This window comes from Primulina huaijiensis, chromosome 10, assembly GCF_012295235.1.
Source record: "Primulina huaijiensis isolate GDHJ02 chromosome 10, ASM1229523v2, whole genome shotgun sequence".
In the NCBI taxonomy this organism is placed as follows: Eukaryota; Viridiplantae; Streptophyta; class Magnoliopsida; order Lamiales; family Gesneriaceae; genus Primulina; species Primulina huaijiensis.
In genome coordinates, this window is record NC_133315.1 from 18,043,091 (window position 1) to 18,060,856 (window position 17,766).

A 17,766-nucleotide genomic window follows, 5' to 3' on the forward strand; every position below is an offset into this window, starting at 1 on the left:
CCCGCAAGTTTTTTAATTTTTTTTAAAATCCAAAATAAAAATGTTTAAACATTAATTAATCATTAAATTTATTTTCAACTTTATATTAATAGTATTTAAAAACAAAATATTATCATAAATTAAATTATATCATTTTTATTCAATTAATAATTAATAAGAAAAAAATATCTAATTATATATTTCCATATATCGTAATAGAAAAAAATTATTTCAATCTTATAATATTATAAAATAAAATTATGGATAAGATATATTTTTTTCAATATAAGAAAAAATATAATTATATTAATAATAATAATATGCATATATACTTGCGAGACGGATCCGGCTAAACCCGGGACCCACCCGACACGCTTGGGACTAGTTTTACTGGATCTAAACCCGCCCCGGCGGGGAGGGTTTAATTCGGGGACGACTCAAGACTTGGCTCATTGCCATCCGTTAGCTCTCGATATAAGCAACATAGAGAAGTTAGCTCTAGGCTAGAGATATGTTGGAATATCCAACGCTTGAATAAAAAACCACCACCACCATTTCAAAGTGCATGCTGTGAATTGCACCTGGGTAATTTAGCTTTGGGAAGAAGGGAGTATCGCACAGATTCAACGCGCAAGTAAAGAATTTCACTATTTCTGTTTATTGTCTGTGTTCAAGGCATTGCTTTCATGTCCAACAAACTCGATCCACACGGAACAACCACCTTCTGAAATTTTAGATGTTCAGATGTCGTTTCCTATTCCCATTGATGATCAGAAAATTCAGGTAATTCTTTGTCTTGGCATATGTTAACTTTGGTACTACGATATTATCTATTCATTCAAGAAAAATCAGCATGTATGATCAAGTGTACGTAGCAAAGTTTTTAACGAAGTGCTTCACATGCAAACTTTATCGGCAAAATTTTTGATGCTCTATGACAGTTGGAATGCTCAAATCTCCTCACTGATCAAAGTGTACATGCTATGCTATCAATGAGTTGGCGGCTTTCAACTCCTTGAAAGTTGAGGATGATAAACTTTGTGGCGCTTTGTTAAATTAATTTATTACATAACAGTTGATTGTTGAGGATGATAAACGTTGTGGTGCTTTGTCAAATTAACTTTTTACTTGACACCGGATTTCTTTCTATCTCCATCCGTACTTGCATGTGCGCATTTGATATACGCAACTTCCTGGACTGAGTACAGATTTCTTTCAGGGAGTATACCACTGCGGTTACCACTCCGAAAAATCATATGGAGCAGCGTCCTATTTTATTACTCGACCTGAAGGGAATATATTGATAGACAGGTTGGTATCAGTAGATCCTGAAAGAAAATTGCAAATGGGAAACCAAATTTCATCTACTTTCAGAATCATTAGTTCAACGTATATGATTTTACATATTAATATTAATTTGCAGCCCTAGATACACGAAGAGACTTTCATCTATCATAAAAAAGATGGGTGGAGCCCGTTTCATGTTTCTTACTCACAGGCAAGAAAAGTTTGCACATTTTTATACACACGCGTAACGGAGTGTCTTCGCTTCTCTGGATTTCGGCAGTTATTTTGTTATATATTTCAGGGATGACGTTGCAGATCATGAGAAGTGGTCAGAGGAGTTGGGCTGTCCGAGGATTCTTCATTCTGAAGAGGTAACATAATTTACCACTCCTCCTGAGACGATGCATGATTTATGTCTCTCAGTATGTTTGGAGGTCGTGGACTGTCTTTTTAGTGGAAAGTATATACTCGGTAATAATGATGATCATGAATCCATGATGTTTTCGTGCAATTTTCTGAGATTAATGTGTCTGTGATATCACGTGGCAGGTAAATTCTTCTACAGCTAACGTGGAGATTAAGCTGGAAGGAAATGGACCGTGGACGCTTGGCAGTGACGTCATACTTATAAGCACCCCTGGCCATACAGAAGTGAGAACTCTTTTTCTCTTCTTATCGACCTGTTTTCTGAGTTACTTATTGTAGGAAGACTTATTGGGACATCAAAGTGATGGGATCTACAATACTCTCTCATTTGTTGGCTTCCATGGTTCTCTGTCCTAAATATGGCCCAAGCCAAGTAGCAGCAGCGATAATTCTCATGGCAATAATTGTTTGGTTCATAATTGCAGGGATCAGTATGCTTGCTTTACAAAACTAAGAAGGTGCTTTTTACCGGAGATCATTTAATGGTGAACGAATTTGGATTGTCCATAAGTGAGAGACACAACTGGTTTTCAGGTGCGTTAACTTTCAATACCCTTTTGGTGATTCTACTTTCTTTTTGTTGGATTTGTTATTCAGGAATGGTTTTTATTTGTGAATGTGAAAGATTAGAGTTAGCAACTAAATCTCTCTTAAAATTCACTCAACAGTACACCAATATAGGGAGAAAAAATCAAGACAACTCGGTGGATCTGAGTGATTCGTGATTTGACTAATTATTTTCATGATATATGAATACAATAAAATTCAAATTGTTGTTTTCTCATACATCATAGATATTGATTCAGAAAGAAATAAATAATCACCTCCTTTTTTCCCTCTTGGTTATTTTTTGCAGTACCCATACAATTGCACAGTGTTCAAAACTTGCTTGAGTTGGAATTTGAATGGATACTGCCAGGTGATTATTCATGGTTATATAATTATTAATAAGTTGGAATATTTCCAGGATTATTTTATAAAGACATATCATTCATTAAATTGATTATGCGTTATGTTTTTCGGAATATTAACAGTAACTTTCATTTTCTCGAGTATCATCAGTGGACGTGGATATAGATGGTTAAAAAATGTAAGCTTGATATAGAGAAAACAAACTATTCTGAACTCTGATGGAGGAAAATGAAACAATAATAGCTCTTAAAGAATGCTTCAATAGCTAAATTTTCATTTGTAACACAAGTTCTAGTTTTCCTGGTTCTAGTTTGCAACCTCTATTTATTGATTTGCTGGCATACAGCACCCTGCTTCCATTTGGGTAAAACTCATCCACAATGTTTTGACATCAATTGTAGGTCACGGAAGGAGAGCAAGATTTAAAGATGCTGAAGACAAGAATTTGGCTTTGAAAGCTTTCTTGGCTGGCAAAGGAGTGCAAACTTAGACCCCCTTTGGTATTTCCTATGTCGATATACATATTTCAGATATGTATGTGTATAGGAGACTGAAGAGTGGTTTTTCTTTTTTTGATGAAAAGTGTGGTTTTGTTGGTGTACACAAGTGTTTCCTGTAAATATGTTAAGAAATATGAATTTTCATATATAGTGAATTTGTTTGTTTTAACTCTGCAATATGAAATAGGCAATTCAAAGTACCATTTATAACATTTAATTTTGAGTGATAGAGACCAATCTACGTGTTTTTGTTGATTGATTTTTCTCTCTACACCATACTTGCAATTTGGTTTTATTAAGAATTGGAACGAGGTTGCGGAATACAAACCAAGGTGTTCTTGTCAAAGAAAAGACACCTGCACCAGATGACAGACAAAACAAAGAAGTTAAGAAAGAGTTATATTCCTGGTCGTTAGCCTTTCTTGTCGCAGTGGCAGTCATAATCTTGGCAATTTCTTGGATTTATCTCCGAAGAAAACATGCAGCAGCTTACAAGATATCTGGGCATAGTAAATTTAGATTGATCGAGGATTTTGGTCTGCGTGAATTTACCTATGCAAAGCAGATGTTGCCCGAGCAACAAATGATTTAACAGAAGAGCTTGATAAAGGAGCATCAAGCACTGTCCAGAAAGGAATATTACAAAATTGCTGGAAAGTAGGGGCAGCGAAGAGGCCAGAGAAGGAACTTGAAGATGGAGAGAGAATCCCAAACTGAGAAGATGGTGATTGAGAAGATGTACCATCATAAGCTAGTCTGACTGCTAGTATAGTGCCTCGATCGAGCGGTCTACGAGGCTTATAGACTTTGAGCATATGAACAATGGATCAGTTGCCAGCATACGACACAAATCATCCACTGCAACATAGAATCTCCAAATTGCTCAAGGGTGAGAAAGGATGTGCGATGATTTCAGATTTTGACCTATCAAACATAGAATCAAACACACATGACAAAACTGGCGCATGATAAAAAAATATTAAGCAAGAATCTAAATTTTTGAAAAATTATAATCTACGATAAATGAATTACTATCATCCTGCATTCCTCTTCAAATCCACCACCTCTACACTGAAGGCATGTCTAATGTGCCTTAGGCCTTCAAATACACCGAGTCTTTTCTTGAAGGGATGCCCCTTGTCTTTTGTCTAGGACTCTTGGGTAATGGCAGAGCCTTGTGTCTAAGCACCTGTCTTGTGGCTTTTAATAACTAAGATTGTAAAATATTGTTATATCTACTGAGGATGACCAAGACTAATTTCCCCAACCCATATTCGAGGTGACTCAAATACATAGCCATTAAAGTTGTACACGCTGACTCGTGGTTCATAACCTTATATTATTTTCTGCTAAGCAGATGCACTTCTTTCGCATTTATCCCTATATCAAACTCGTTTAAGTCCCATTCTGGCAGAAAGTAAAAGATCTTGACCAAATAGGTATCCTGGCTGTGAAGTTGCTGGCCATGATGCAGTGATACTCTATAAGCAGCAAAAACAAGTGAGGTTTGGAGCTCGATACATTATATACAATTTCAGATTTTTCATTGTTTTTTCTTGTTTCTATATCCTTTTTTTCAGAACATGGACTGAAGGCAATTTGTTATTTGTAATTCTATATAATCTGAATCAACCGGCAGCATATTTTTATAGAGGGAGATGATTTGCATTGAGTTGAAACCTTACAACTCCAGAATTTGTTAAAAAGGCATTGTCACCAGCAAATCACAAGAACATCTTTTCAAGCATAATCTTACGAGGATCAAAACTGCAGATATACAAGGGACAGTTTTTCATGCGTACCATCGATCTATACATAATTCACAACTACTGTATCTCATAAGTGGCTCTTTAAAACTCCATCTAGAGCATTGAATACGTTCTGTAAAGTTACCTCCTCTACAATCACAACCTTGTCCCTCGATTTTGATCCATGTCCTATGGAAACTTGTCTTCTTTTCACCCCAATCACCTATTCGCAACGAAACACAATTTTGATTCCATGGCATTAATCAATGATGATACAAAAACACTTTACGTGGAAACTAAAGTAATAATGTTGATACATAATTCCAAAAAGAAGTACAATAAAACTCAATATATCAACAAACTCAATGAGCCCTGCCTTTGTCACATATTTCAGTAACAAGAAATCCAGGTTATTGATCAAAGCAGATATGCATGAAAAAAATTATAAATATATTTTGGTCCTTTTATTATCACGGATCAAACTGGCTAAAGTCGAGTGCTGAACGGAAATTCTCAAAGATAGTCAATTCAACAAAAAGCAAGGACTTACTGAACTAATATAATCCAAGAGTGCAGCATTAGCTTCGCCATCTCTCGCCGGTGCATCGATCTGCACTCCTAAAGCCTCGTCATTGAAATCTGATGATTTCATAAAAACAAGTGTTTAAGCTTTTTCCTACAAAAAATATAAATTCAATTACAGACTAAGCGGATTAAGTGCAGCAATGATTCATCACCAGTGATGGTGGCGAGTTTGGAATCCGGCTTGGCGTGAATGGTGATGGCGACGGACGATGGCGAAATAGAGCGTAAGCACGCGGGGTACTTGGCGGCGGCGAGTGGCGGCGACTGAGATGTCTCGCCGGAGATTCCCTTCGATTTGCCTTTCTTACCCGGGGCCATTTGGATCCGTGATTCCAATTGCAAAATGAATCGTCTTTATGTTATGACTCTCACCCACTTTTCTTTATATATTTTTTAAATAGTAACTTAACATATTATGTTTGCTTTTCTACACCGTAGACTTGTAAGAGTTACATTTTAGACATGTAATTTTATTTTTTTATTTCATTGTAGTTTTATACTATCAGAATGTTGACATAACCAATGACAGAGTCAGAAATATGGTTCTGCTCAGGTTGAAATTTTAAACTCTAAACTCTTTTAGTATTTTAAATTGATCTACACAAACTACTATCATATTATTCCAAAATTATACAAAATTTACATCTATATTTTTTTTAAAAAAAAATTGGGTCACTTGTAGCCCGGGTAAAAGAGCATGTGGCTCCGCCCCCCTTGGACATGACATCGAAGACATAATAAACTTTTATTTCCAATGTCAATCCGATAACATTTCAGCTTCTCAATGCATTCATGGAATCACTAGCAGATTCTGAACCCAAAAAAAGAGTACCAAGATGTCCTTGTAGAATGATGATAGAGAGGCATTCAGGCACCGAGAGCGGAGGGCCAATGCTGATTGATAAATAATGACTGCCAATAGATGTAAGAGTTTAGGGACAGGCTCCGGCCCTAGGTCATTTAACAATAGTTATTTAAATTAACTAGTGCTAAAAAATATTATTAATTATAAGTTTTTAGTTTTTTTTAGAGTGACTGTAAGTAAAGAGTAGGTTTCTTATGAGACGGTCTCACGAATCTTTATCTGTGAGACGGGTCAACCCTACCGATATGCACAATAAAAAGTAATACTTTTAGCATAAAAAGTAATATTTTTCATGTATGACCCAAATAAGATATCTGTCTCACAAAATACGACCCGTAAGACCGTCTCAGACAAGTTTTTGTCATAAGTAAAATTATTAGATTAAACTTAATCTGATATCAACGTTCATATTGACACACACTACACCAACTCCAACATTAATGTAAGCCCCCTCTCCTGTATCTCTACCAATTTTTTATGGTAAAATTGTCGGCAAAAAGACTTTTCAAAATGGGTTGGCAGGGACAACGTGTTGAATAAGAATACGCGTTTATTCACACTGACAGAGGCTCTATAAATAGAGCTCCCATTCATTCTGAAATCATCTCTTCTTCGAGTTTTCTCTCATCTAATAGCATTTAAGTGCTTAGTTCTATAATATTTGTGAGGTGTTTTGTTCTCCTGTATTAAGAGAGTGTGTGTTCTCTTTGGACATCCCATGCCAACATTTACCCGTGTATTATTCAGAATATAATATAATACAATACACATTTTCAATATTTTTTCATTCTCCATGTTGTACATGTTATTCTTGGTGAAATTTACTAGTATGATTTGATGTTACTTTATTATATTATAATTTTATACAATATGCATCGAAAAATATCGATTATGAGTTCGGAGTTATCCTTAAAAAAAATTAATATATGTACACAAAAATTCTTTTGAAACGGTCTCACGGATTAATTTCGTGGATCGAATATCTTATTTGGGTCATCCATGAAAAATATTAATTTTTTATGCTAAGAGTATTACTTTTTATTATGAATATCGGTAGAGTTGACCGTCTCACGGATAAATATTCGTGAGATCGTTCACATTAGACCTAATCATATATGTACGAATAAATATAACATAACAAGAAAGTAGATAATTAACAAGATTTATTAGACCAAGCAGCAGTAGATGACACTGCCACTCAAGAGCTCAAGAAAAAAATCTCGTTTCCCCACTCCGCCGGGCCGCCTGTCATAAACCCCTAGCAGAGAAGGGGAACAATCGTCAGCTCTATCGTAAATTAGGGTTAGTTAAATTTTCCAGTCTGCGGTGACTCGTGATGATGTATGGCTTTTAGATTTGAATCATTTGGTGTTTGGTTTACTTTTAACTTCTGCAATATATTTTTTCCCTTTTCCGTTGGTGTTTAGGACGTCTTTCATTGAAGTTAAACACAGTTTTCTTTAAATATATTTCTGTGCTTTTTTTTTTGGCCTTTACTTTGTCTTCTATGTGGTTGATGAATAATTTTTTTGTATACTTAAAATTGGCACTTCGCTGCATCATTTTTTTCTGTGATTCTTGATCTGATAAGGTTATGAGATGAAAACTTGGGATACTGATTTGCATTTCAAATAGGAGAGGAAACTGAAGAAAAAGTGAATTACTTTGCTTACTTCATGTTCATTTATAGTTTTGAATGGTTATTCATTGCAACTATGTATATTGATAAAAAAAAATTGATTATATTGACTTGTAGCAAGCTCTTCTCTAAACATTCCAAGAAGCCATGCTGGCTGCCAAAACGACTCTCCCTCTCAAGTCTCGTCATTTTTTCTTCTCTGAGAATTCTAATGGTTCTGCTTTCCTGTTCCACAACTCGGTTCCTGTCAATAAATTTGATGCCATTAAGAGATGTCCACGCATCAAATCATCGGCACAGTCAATAACAGCACCGGAGATTCTCAAAGATTCCACCTCTGCGCAAATCCGAGTCGAGATTTTATCCGAAGCATTGCCCTACATTCAAAAATTCCGAGGCAAAACTATTGTCGTAAAATATGGGGGAGCAGCAATGACATCCGAGGCCCTTCAGGCATCTGTCATTGCTGATATTGTGCTCCTTTCTTGTGTCGGAATTCGAATAGTCTTTGTACATGGAGGAGGGCCTGAGATTAACCAATGGCTCGGCAAACTAGGCATAAAACCAAACTTTCTCAATGGCCTCCGTGTCACTGATGCATCCACCATGGAAATTGTTTCAATGGTTTTGATTGGTAAAGTGAATAAAAATCTTGTGGCGCTGATTAACAAAGCCGGTGGCACTGCCGTTGGGTTATCAGGGATAGATGGCCGACTTTTAATTGCTCGGCCATCTCCCAACGCGTCACAGCTCGGGTTCGTAGGGGACATAGCTAGTATTGATCCAACTTCTCTCCAATCACTTGTCGAAAATAACCATATCCCAGTGATTGCCTCTGTGGCAGCTGATGTGACAGGACAGCCATATAATATTAACGCTGACACAGCTGCTGGAGAATTGGCAGCAGCTTTGTCTGCCGAGAAGTTGATACTATTGACTGATGTCGCTGGAATATTAGAAAATCGGGATGATCCCGGGAGTTTGGTGAAGGAAGTTGACATTAAAGGGGTGAAGAAGATGATGGAAGAAGGCAAGATTGCGGGTGGGATGATCCCCAAGGTTAGTTGTTGCGTGAGGTCTTTGGCTCAAGGGGTTCGAACTGCAAGTATAATCGACGGCAGGTTGAAGCATTCTTTGCTCCTTGAGATTCTCACTGGTGAAGGAGCTGGAACGATGATCACCGGCTAGCTACTGCCATAGCTAATGGCGGTAAAAAGTTATTTATAGCTCGTCTTAAGAGAATTTTGGTCATGTTTTCAAACAATTATGGTTGGTAATTTTTGTTTCGTGACATGGTTTTGAATGATTCTCATGTACCTGGGGGGTTTATGTTTGATTTGCCAAATTGTCGCAAATCTGAGCAAACAAATGATAAAATGTACATCGTAATGAGATTTTGAGTTTTTTGTCTGTACGTACCATTTCACCACCAAGGGATACTGAAAGTGCATCTGAATGGGAGACTAGGAAAGACGATCACCCCTTTCAAATGAAGAAACGTTCAATCTTTTTGCATAAAAGTTCATGTAATGTACCCCTCAAGTCGAATTTCCCCCCGTACCCTATGTTATTTTACACAATCTCTTCGCCTTTGTTCCGTTTTGCCCCTTGCCCAAATTTCTGGGTCCGGCCCTTCCTATTCCGCTATCCATCCAGAGCAACAACAGATGTAATATTTTACAAACGTGAAATATTTTTATTGATGGATAGCTGGAGAGTTTCCGAGGTGTTTTTTTCCACTTGAAACTTTGAATATTGTGACGTTTGAGTATTTATCCGTTGCCTCTAAAAAGAAGAGTACAAGAACAGATTTTTCAATTATTTTCAGAACGTGAGTGCAACAACTGTTTTTTCACGAATAACGCCATGTAAATGGTAAACAAATTCCTTCGAGAACCGAGTGAGCCAGATGGGATATTAACAGTTGAAAATTAGAGTAAGGCGAGTAATTATTTACCACTATTACACATGTCTGCACATTATTCATACCAAATCGAATGAAGCCAAGAGCTACAAGGAATAAAACTTTTGATTGTATGATAAAATATCATCATAATGTTGTTCTGTATGACTGTATATGTATACAACTATTATATACATCAGAGTATTACAAATGCCTTGGCCAGTATTAGGAGTTCTGTACACCTCACACAACCACATGTTTATTTGCTCGACTCAAACTCTTACAGCAACTCATTAGATTAGATAACAAACAGGCATCACTCCAAAAGCACAAACATATTTACTAAAAACAAACAAATAGAAATGGGGATGGAACAAACGAAATCTACTGCAATTTCAAAGAACCTTGGCACCGCAAAGAAAATGCTACGCATATGTTCGATATATAGCAAGAGAACCTTGGAAACTTCCTTTATTCTTGTGCACACATCCTCTTTGGTAAAAGCGACTGCCTATTGCTGAGAAATTTTACCTTGCTTCAACAGCATGTCTTTCAACTCTCTGTACCCACGAAGCTCGTCTAATGCATCAGATGTGGTCTTTGACGAAATAAGTCCAGAAGATGCAAGATTTGTAGAAGCATATTGCAGTATATTGGACTTCTCAGAAATTTCATTTGAATCTTGATTGCAGTTCGTTGGTGTCTTAAGCTTGGAATCATGCAGCAACTCTGCTGCAAAAGAGACGTCTTGGCGAAGAGGTGGCGCTTTCTTCAGCATCTGAACTAGAGCACCAACTGCAGCATCTTGTGATTTTCTAGCCAGGAGAAGTCCACCAGGCTCGTGGGGCACCATTGGATGGTTCAGCTGATCGAATGAGCCAGGCCTGGAATCATCGCACCACGGTTTATTTTCCAATAGTTGCAGTTGAAATAACAAAAAACAATTGGGTAATTCAAACTAAATTTGACTTCAACTCTAGCTCCTATATATGACACAAAATAAATTGCAACTATAGAGGCGCTCATATGCTTGTAGCATGACATTCAGATAAGCTGTATCATAAGATCAGCAGGAACAACACAAAAATTTCAAAGAACACCACCAGAACCTTCTGGTTTCAACAAAGCTTAAAAACAAAGCAAGCATTATAACTTGATTTTGTCCACTACACGTAGCTCCACCTACAGAACAATCAAGCCATCAAGCGTTGCAACCTCCATTCATGTAAGAGAAATTCGGCAGTCACCACAACCACAAAGTGCCGATAAGGCAATAAAAAGGTGCCTGACAGATGTTAGCATGCTGATAATGAGATAGATGCACCAGACAGATGCTGAACAAAATGGGAAGATAGGTTGTCCAAATGAAACATAATACATATCCAAATTTGCACGTGATAAATATCATCACCCAAGTGAATGAGTGAGAATGACTAAACTTTATACCTCAAAGAATGGGAGACAAAACCAGATTTTAAGTTCTGTCATATTAAGTAGGAGTCAGCAATGATTTCAATATGCTATATATTTCCATAGAGTATCTTACAATTATCATTCCATATTTCCCACTCAACAACAAATGCCTACCATAAAATCTCAAATGGTCCATTATGCCTTTCCAGGTAAGAACTCCTAAGTGTATGATGCTGGTTGCAACAATGACTCGACATTATTAAAATAGAAAACATGGACTTCATCATGGGAAATTAATAGCAGCTTTGGAAGCACTCTCCAACAGTTCTCATTTGAAGGAGCTACTAAAGACTGGTGTGGCACAGTTTATAGAAGGAACACAAAAGGGTTTCTGCCTCCTACATATGATTCTCTGAAAAATGGGATTAGTTGAAAATTATTTCCATACATCTTCACGGAAGTATTTCTTCTCCGGGAACATTAGGTTCATTTTACGGTTAGGTGGAAACAATACATGTAATTTCAAAAATATTTTATTTCTAGTGCAGCTGCTTGAAGCTCAAATCACTTATTTTCTCTGTACCCTAATAAACTTGATTCCGCTATCATAAACACAACATCAGGACAGTACAGGTCCACCTAAAATCATCAAACATAGATGAACGACGCATGTTTTTGCACCTAGAAGTAACATAATCGAATAAAAAATGTTGTATGATAACCTGGAAAGTGGATCTATCATGTCATCGTCGTCTACAAAAAATGGCCCAGAAAACTCAGAATCATCATAATCATCCTGAAAGGATAACCTACTGGAACTTCTAGAGAATGATTTTGAAGGAGAGCTATTTATCGATGGTTTCACTGCAGACATCTTTCCAGGCTCGTCCTTGCTGAAAGAAGACAACTGCAGAAGAAATGGCACCGCTGGTTAATCTGTTCGGTGATATTTTAAAAGAACAAATACACACCATCATACCTTGTCAACTGATGAATTGGCCGTATGAAGGCCTGTATGTGCAACCTGCTTAATAATAGTGACTCGAGTAGCTTTCATGGGAGGAGAATGAGGCATCGTTTGATTGCTAAGCACCGAAGGGAAACTAGAAAGTCTTGATGCAGGTATACTAACTGGGGCACTTTCAGACCGTAAAAGAGCTTTTGATAAATGACTGCCAGGAATGTAGGTTGGTGGTGATGGAGATGGAGATAGTGAAATTATGAGGGAAGGCCAATACTCGTCATAACTTGGATTTTTCAAATGAATGGCAGTTGTTTCACTGGGTAAATTACGAGGTAAGCTTGCAGGAGGAAGACGGCAGGTATGCTTTTTTGACGTTGAAGCATGGGATTCAGAATATGTGGGTGAAGGTGTAGGGTTTACTGAAGGTGGTGATGCTCTATATATGTCATAACTCCAGCTATGCCGCCTACCAAATGGGGACGGAGAGGGGGAGCTTTGTGATATGGGATACGTTGGGAACCTTTTAAGTGGTTCTGCCATTGGGCTTCCAACATATTCAGTTATGAATTGAGGGGATATAGGAGTTGATGACTCGGAACTTACATCTAATACTGATGAACGATATGCAACTGAGAGGCAAAGCCTACCACAAGAAGTATCAACTGGAGAGAACACAAAATGCTGCATATCTTCCTCCTCCTTAGGGGTAAATGGTTCCACGAAAGATGAAACCTGGTGGCCAAGATTATACAATCGAATTTGCGCCGATGAAATAAGATCGCGAAACAACTTGTAAGCTGGCAAGAGCCTGACGGTTGCATACAGAGACCGTAACAACAATATTGACTTCTTGTATAGAGCATGAGAGCTTGTACAAGTTGATCTCTTACTACCCGACGAGCCAACCCCGTTAGCACCAGTCTTCTTACTCTCATACTGCAAAACCCACCTCTCGATTATCTTTTCATTATTTGCCTCACCCCCAAAATCATCATTATCGGAACCATAATAATACCTCTCTTTCCCCCATGTATTCTGCACGAGCATTCTTTTAGGGGAACAATTCAAGGGGTCCCAATCTCTTGGTCTCTGCACTAAAAAGACATCGACTATCATGGGCTCAAGATTACTCTGCCGCCAAAAATCTATATTTTCTAATGCAGCAGGACAATCCCGAAGGGCTAAATTAAACCATTTATCCCTCGGTCTAAAACTCGATGATGAAGAGGATGATGATGACGGTGACGGGGAGGATAAAACTTGTTCACCACTGTAATTCCGTGAAGAAACATATGGGCACCGCGATTCCAGAATTATGTGTAGGCTTTTAGCAAAGAATTCAGTGATTATTTGCTCCATTCTCGCGGGTTCTGAATTGGCACTGTTTCCATGATATGCAGCCATAGATTCTATCGAAATAAACAAACACAAAAGGAACTTTGGCAATCGAAATCCTCAACAAGAATCCGAATTCAAAACAAGTAAACAACCCAAATCTAAAACTTCAAAATCAGATCACAAGCAGAAACTTGAACTTCAAAACACCTCCAAAAACTGCCCCCAAAAGAAAGAAAGCTTCAAATCACTGAAGGGTGGTCGAAAACAAGATGAAGATAGAAAACTCACAGACTATTCTATCAAGAAATTCCAAAATAATGGGTATTCTCGCCTCTGCACGTCCTATACCTAGCTCTGCTGCATTTGTGGTTTCTACGCGTCCAGTAATCAAGAACAGGCACGTATACTCACAGTTCTGCAATAAATACTCCTCAGCGGGTAAAAGATTGGTGGCTTTTGTGCTTTCTGAATAACACGAAATTTGGCGCAAGTTTTTGGGGTTTCTAGGCATAGAAAACGAGTGAGTGCATTGTTCGTTCTCCTTTTATATGGAGATTATCAGCCCAGTGATGATTCAGGTCTGAGGATAACTGTTACCACTTTAAGAAGTTGTACTTTATGTAGTTGTACATTTCGGACATGTTTGACACCCCTGGAACCTGGTGAGTAGAGGCCCCAATAATTGCAAACTACTACCATTGAACTGCATTGACATTAATTATCGAACAATCTTATATTTCCTCCCCATTTTATTATATTACATAAACTCAATTTCACAAATAACATGATTTCATAACTATTTATATTAGGTAAAACGTGTATAAGTGATTGTAGTATTATAATTGATGATCTTCTGAAATAATTTTGTACGTCAAATTGTTGATGTTGCTCTGTTTGATTTGGTTAGCTAGGTGGTGTGCTGTCGTTGTACTACCAAACTTAAATTCCTACTCTTTAAATAAAACTAGTGTAATGATGAGCAGGGTCGAATCCACAGAGAACGTGGGATAATTCCTTTTGAGTGAAATGCAAATAAAGGGGGATTTTGGAATATGAATTTAATAAAATAATAAACTAAATTTATCCAAGAAAGGAAAATAATAAATTTAAATGATAATTAATCAACTAGCATAAAGTGAAGAATTTAATACGAGAAAGATCTGATTCAAGGGAGTTCTACTATTTAATTATATCACTGTTCATCGGCAAACAAATAATTAATTCAAGTTGTTCCAAGTAATTAATCTTAGAATGATAGGGATAGCCGCTAAAATTCTTGTGTTTTCCTAAATTAATTGACCGAACCCAGCATCCATTCAAAACTTATTAATAATTAACTGGGCACGATAGCGTTCCATATTAATTAAAAATAGCATTTTCGTTTTGTGAAAACAGTTAATCCTAAAATCTAACAACCGAGATAGCTGCAATTGATAGATCGAGTTTTGTTGATTTATTTAGATTAAACATGCTATGATAGCACAACACACATAATCTATCGCTACTCACGTACCAATCGTTCATGACAATTACGGATCACTGAATTTATGTTTAGCAGTAGAAAATCGTATATCGAATTAAATTGTCAGATTAATTGATATACAATATTCATATAATTAAATCATAAATCGACAAATACTTGGAATAAAAAAAATATTGAATTGAAGAATGAATACCTCACAGTGATAAATTAAACAGTAAAAACAACTCTTAAATCAGAAATAAAACTTAGCTTAGAGTTTTGGAGAAAATCGGAGAGAAATCTTTTGAGCCCCTTTCTTCTTCTTCTTCTTTAGTTGTTGGCGATTGGAATGGGTTGGGAGAGTTCTTTCTTGTTCAATAATTCAGCTGCCTCCAACGTGAGATTTGTAGGTTAAAAGGAGATATTTTAGTCCAAAAATATATTAGCCCAATAATTATAACCTAATCACTAAAATAAAAAAAATTAGAAAATATCTTTCAAGAATATAGAGTTTTTTATGGAAAAAACTCTATCTAGTATTATTCCTTGATATGAAATTCATCAACTCTCACTAGGCAGCCGAGGAGTAGTCATAAGGCGTGGTCACGCCTTATCCAAAAACATCTTCTGAATTTTTCTGCTCTACGTCTTACACTAAGATCAATTCGACAACTTTAATTGTGATTTAAAATCATCCTTTTTAGTCCAGATTTATCGCAAGAGCAGAAAACTTCCACATACAATAAAATTACACAAAAATATATCAATTAAGCACGTTGGAAGTGGTAATAATGAGAGATATGACAACGAAAAAATACAACTATCATGAGCCTATCACTAGGTGAGTCTAAAAAGAGTGATTTCCCATCTCAAGTGTTTTATTGTCTCTATTGGGGACATGCAGACGATAGGAAAATGATAAGACTTATATATAAGATATATGAGGCATCACCAGCAGATAGACACTCGTCTTATTTCACAGACACATTAACACTCAAGTAAGAGCATTATTCGATAATATAAGAAATAAAGTTGTGCATTCGTGACAACTATAGCTTTTGGCATGTTGGTAAGCGATTGATTCTTACAATTTGTATCGTAAGTTGAAGTCTCCCAAGACGTATATATACTTATTTGGAGAAACTTTGGGCTAAACATGTATGAATGAGAGTATTGCTGAGATAATTGACCTCGTGCGCTACCACGAGAATGAGAAAAAAAGTTGTGTTTTATCTAACAACTATATCTTTTGTTTTAGTGGTAAATATTTGATCCTATCAATCTACATTTTACTCGATTATTATTTTTATTCATCAAATGAGTGAGTTACGCAATAAGCTTCTATATCAACTATTTCTTAATTGTATTCACTATATATAAAACACTTGACTCATATTGTTATAAGAGTATCAGACTATCATATGACCTCTTGTAAATTATCTAAGTTTTTTTTAAAAACGGCGTGAGATGTGAATATAGAGATAATTATTATAACATAATTTATGAGTGTAGTTGATTTTTTAAAATTTATCCAATCGAGAATTCAAGATATTAAATATATATGTATTCAGAGTTTTAAGACGTTTTGAGTTTTCGAACCTTCATTGTCGAACTTTATTATCCGACAATAGTTCGAATAGCTCGCAAATAGCTTCAAGATTTCTAACAATATTCTATAAATTGAAATATATAAATCATGAGAGAAATGATCTAATAAGTTTTGAGAATTTAGGGAAGCAATAAAATATTACATTGTAGTTATATACGTTATGAATTTATTATAATATATTTTACAAGTATTTTTATAATATTAGGGTTTTTGTGATGATTCTTGTTAAATGAAAGGATGAATATTTTTATTAATTTATTCAAGATTATCAAAAATTATGACTCTTAAATCTCAATAATAGTAAATATTATGGACATGACACGTTAAGCATCAGAACATGAAACATTGTCGAAATAAGAGTAATATTACTTCTAGAGACACGTGATAAAGTTTTAAAAATATATATAATCTAAATCTAAATTCATGATAAAATTTGGACATCAACTAATAACATTGTCACTTATTATTTAACAAAAGTTGCCTCCAATTAAATATATGTAAAGTTGCACCGCCATTGTCATTACATTGACACATCCCAACCTAGAACTTAGGTTTTGTTCATGTTGCTTATACGGATAGCGTTCTGATCAGCTCAACACATGACACGTATGCTGAGTAGATAAATCATGATCACTCATTCAGTCATGATATATGAATGAGTGACTATGATTTATCACTCATCACACTTGTCATGTGTTGAGTGGATGATGACACTATTCATATGAATAACATCTACCAAACCACAGATAGAGTAAGTCTCTTGTGAAACGGTCTCACGAATCTTTAATAAAAAGTAATACTCTTAGCATAAAAATTAATAATTTTTCATGGATGACCCAAATAAGAGATCCGTCTCACAAAATACGATCTGTGAGACCGTCTCATACAAGTTTTTGCCCCACATATATGATATTTCATCCTAAACTTTGGACCTTAGTCGGTGAGTTTTATGTAATGCTCTTCCAATGCAAGTCTGATTTTCATTCAATTATGTGTTTTGTCCATGGTTATTCTTGAAACATATTGTACACAATAGAAAATTGCATTGAAATTATGATTAAATACAAACTCATCAAAATATTATTAGTTGTGCACTTCCTAGATTTGTAACATATGGGCAATTCGATTTTGAAATT

General features: G+C 36.0%; 4 protein-coding genes across 10 annotated transcripts in view; 2 read left to right on the forward strand and 2 right to left on the reverse strand.

Annotated features, from left to right (window-relative positions):
* Window positions 1-3,273, forward strand: part of LOC140985966 (uncharacterized) — a 43,994-nt gene extending 40,721 nt beyond the window's left edge. The window contains exons 6-13 of the mRNA XM_073453898.1: window positions 655-762; window positions 1,199-1,290; window positions 1,403-1,477; window positions 1,568-1,637; window positions 1,816-1,917; window positions 2,118-2,226; window positions 2,549-2,611; window positions 3,006-3,273. Of these exons, the coding sequence (XP_073309999.1) occupies window positions 655-762; window positions 1,199-1,290; window positions 1,403-1,477; window positions 1,568-1,637; window positions 1,816-1,917; window positions 2,118-2,226; window positions 2,549-2,611; window positions 3,006-3,094 (708 nt within the window). The 3' untranslated portion in view covers window positions 3,095-3,273. The remainder of the gene's footprint in view (window positions 1-654; window positions 763-1,198; window positions 1,291-1,402; window positions 1,478-1,567; window positions 1,638-1,815; window positions 1,918-2,117; window positions 2,227-2,548; window positions 2,612-3,005) is intronic.
* A 205-nt stretch (window positions 3,274-3,478) lies between these two features.
* LOC140986564 (uncharacterized) lies at window positions 3,479-5,811 on the reverse strand. 4 transcript variants are annotated; one of them, XM_073454860.1, is made up of 4 exons: window positions 5,590-5,811; window positions 5,403-5,491; window positions 4,998-5,075; window positions 3,479-3,962 (listed from the first exon to the last, which is right to left on the reverse strand). In XM_073454860.1, exons 1-4 carry the CDS (start codon window positions 5,753-5,755, stop codon window positions 3,903-3,905), a joined length of 393 nt encoding a protein of 130 aa, XP_073310961.1. In that variant the 5' UTR covers window positions 5,756-5,811; the 3' UTR covers window positions 3,479-3,902. The 4 variants fall into 4 exon arrangements, with proteins under 4 accessions (XP_073310961.1, XP_073310963.1, XP_073310960.1 ...); XM_073454862.1 differs by lacking the exon at window positions 3,479-3,962 and adding an exon at window positions 4,002-4,028 and having other exon boundaries at window positions 5,590-5,810; XM_073454859.1 differs by lacking the exon at window positions 3,479-3,962 and adding an exon at window positions 4,046-4,585.
* Window positions 5,812-7,463: 1,652 nt separating this feature from the next.
* LOC140986809 (acetylglutamate kinase, chloroplastic) lies at window positions 7,464-9,347 on the forward strand. 2 transcript variants are annotated; one of them, XM_073455176.1, is made up of 2 exons: window positions 7,464-7,604; window positions 8,059-9,347. In XM_073455176.1, the coding sequence occupies exon 2, from the start codon at window positions 8,089-8,091 to the stop codon at window positions 9,127-9,129; it is 1,041 nt and encodes a 346-aa protein (XP_073311277.1). In that variant the 5' UTR covers window positions 7,464-7,604; window positions 8,059-8,088; the 3' UTR covers window positions 9,130-9,347. The 2 variants fall into 2 exon arrangements, with proteins under 2 accessions (XP_073311277.1, XP_073311278.1); XM_073455177.1 differs by having other exon boundaries at window positions 7,486-7,643.
* A 605-nt stretch (window positions 9,348-9,952) lies between these two features.
* Window positions 9,953-14,135, reverse strand: LOC140986808 (autophagy-related protein 13b-like). 3 transcript variants are annotated; one of them, XM_073455175.1, is made up of 4 exons: window positions 13,891-14,135; window positions 12,237-13,630; window positions 11,980-12,164; window positions 9,953-10,728 (listed from the first exon to the last, which is right to left on the reverse strand). In XM_073455175.1, the coding sequence occupies exons 2-4, from the start codon at window positions 13,623-13,625 to the stop codon at window positions 10,356-10,358; spliced, it is 1,947 nt and encodes a 648-aa protein (XP_073311276.1). In that variant the 5' UTR covers window positions 13,626-13,630; window positions 13,891-14,135; the 3' UTR covers window positions 9,953-10,355. The 3 variants fall into 3 exon arrangements, with proteins under 3 accessions (XP_073311276.1, XP_073311275.1, XP_073311273.1); XM_073455174.1 differs by having other exon boundaries at window positions 13,848-14,135; XM_073455172.1 differs by having other exon boundaries at window positions 12,237-14,135.
* Window positions 14,136-17,766: the final 3,631 nt, after the last annotated feature.

Coding starts and splice junctions, on each gene's coding strand:
- LOC140986564 (XM_073454859.1), bottom strand. CDS start 5,755: ATGGCCCCGGGTAAGAAAGGCAAATCGAAGGGAATCTCCGGCGAGACA. Junction 5,076..5,402: donor TCTTGGATTATATTAGTTCA/GTAAGTCCTTGC, acceptor CGTTGCGAATAG/GTGATTGGGGTGAAAAGAAG. Junction 4,586..4,997: donor AGGTTGTGATTGTAGAGGAG/GTAACTTTACAG, acceptor TGCTGCTTATAG/AGTATCACTGCATCATGGCC.
- LOC140986809 (XM_073455176.1), top strand. CDS start 8,089: ATGCTGGCTGCCAAAACGACTCTCCCTCTCAAGTCTCGTCATTTTTTC.
- LOC140986808 (XM_073455175.1), bottom strand. CDS start 13,625: ATGGCTGCATATCATGGAAACAGTGCCAATTCAGAACCCGCGAGAATG. Junction 12,165..12,236: donor CCAATTCATCAGTTGACAAG/GTATGATGGTGT, acceptor TTTCTTCTGCAG/TTGTCTTCTTTCAGCAAGGA. Junction 10,729..11,979: donor ATGATAGATCCACTTTCCAG/GTTATCATACAA, acceptor CGATGATTCCAG/GCCTGGCTCATTCGATCAGC.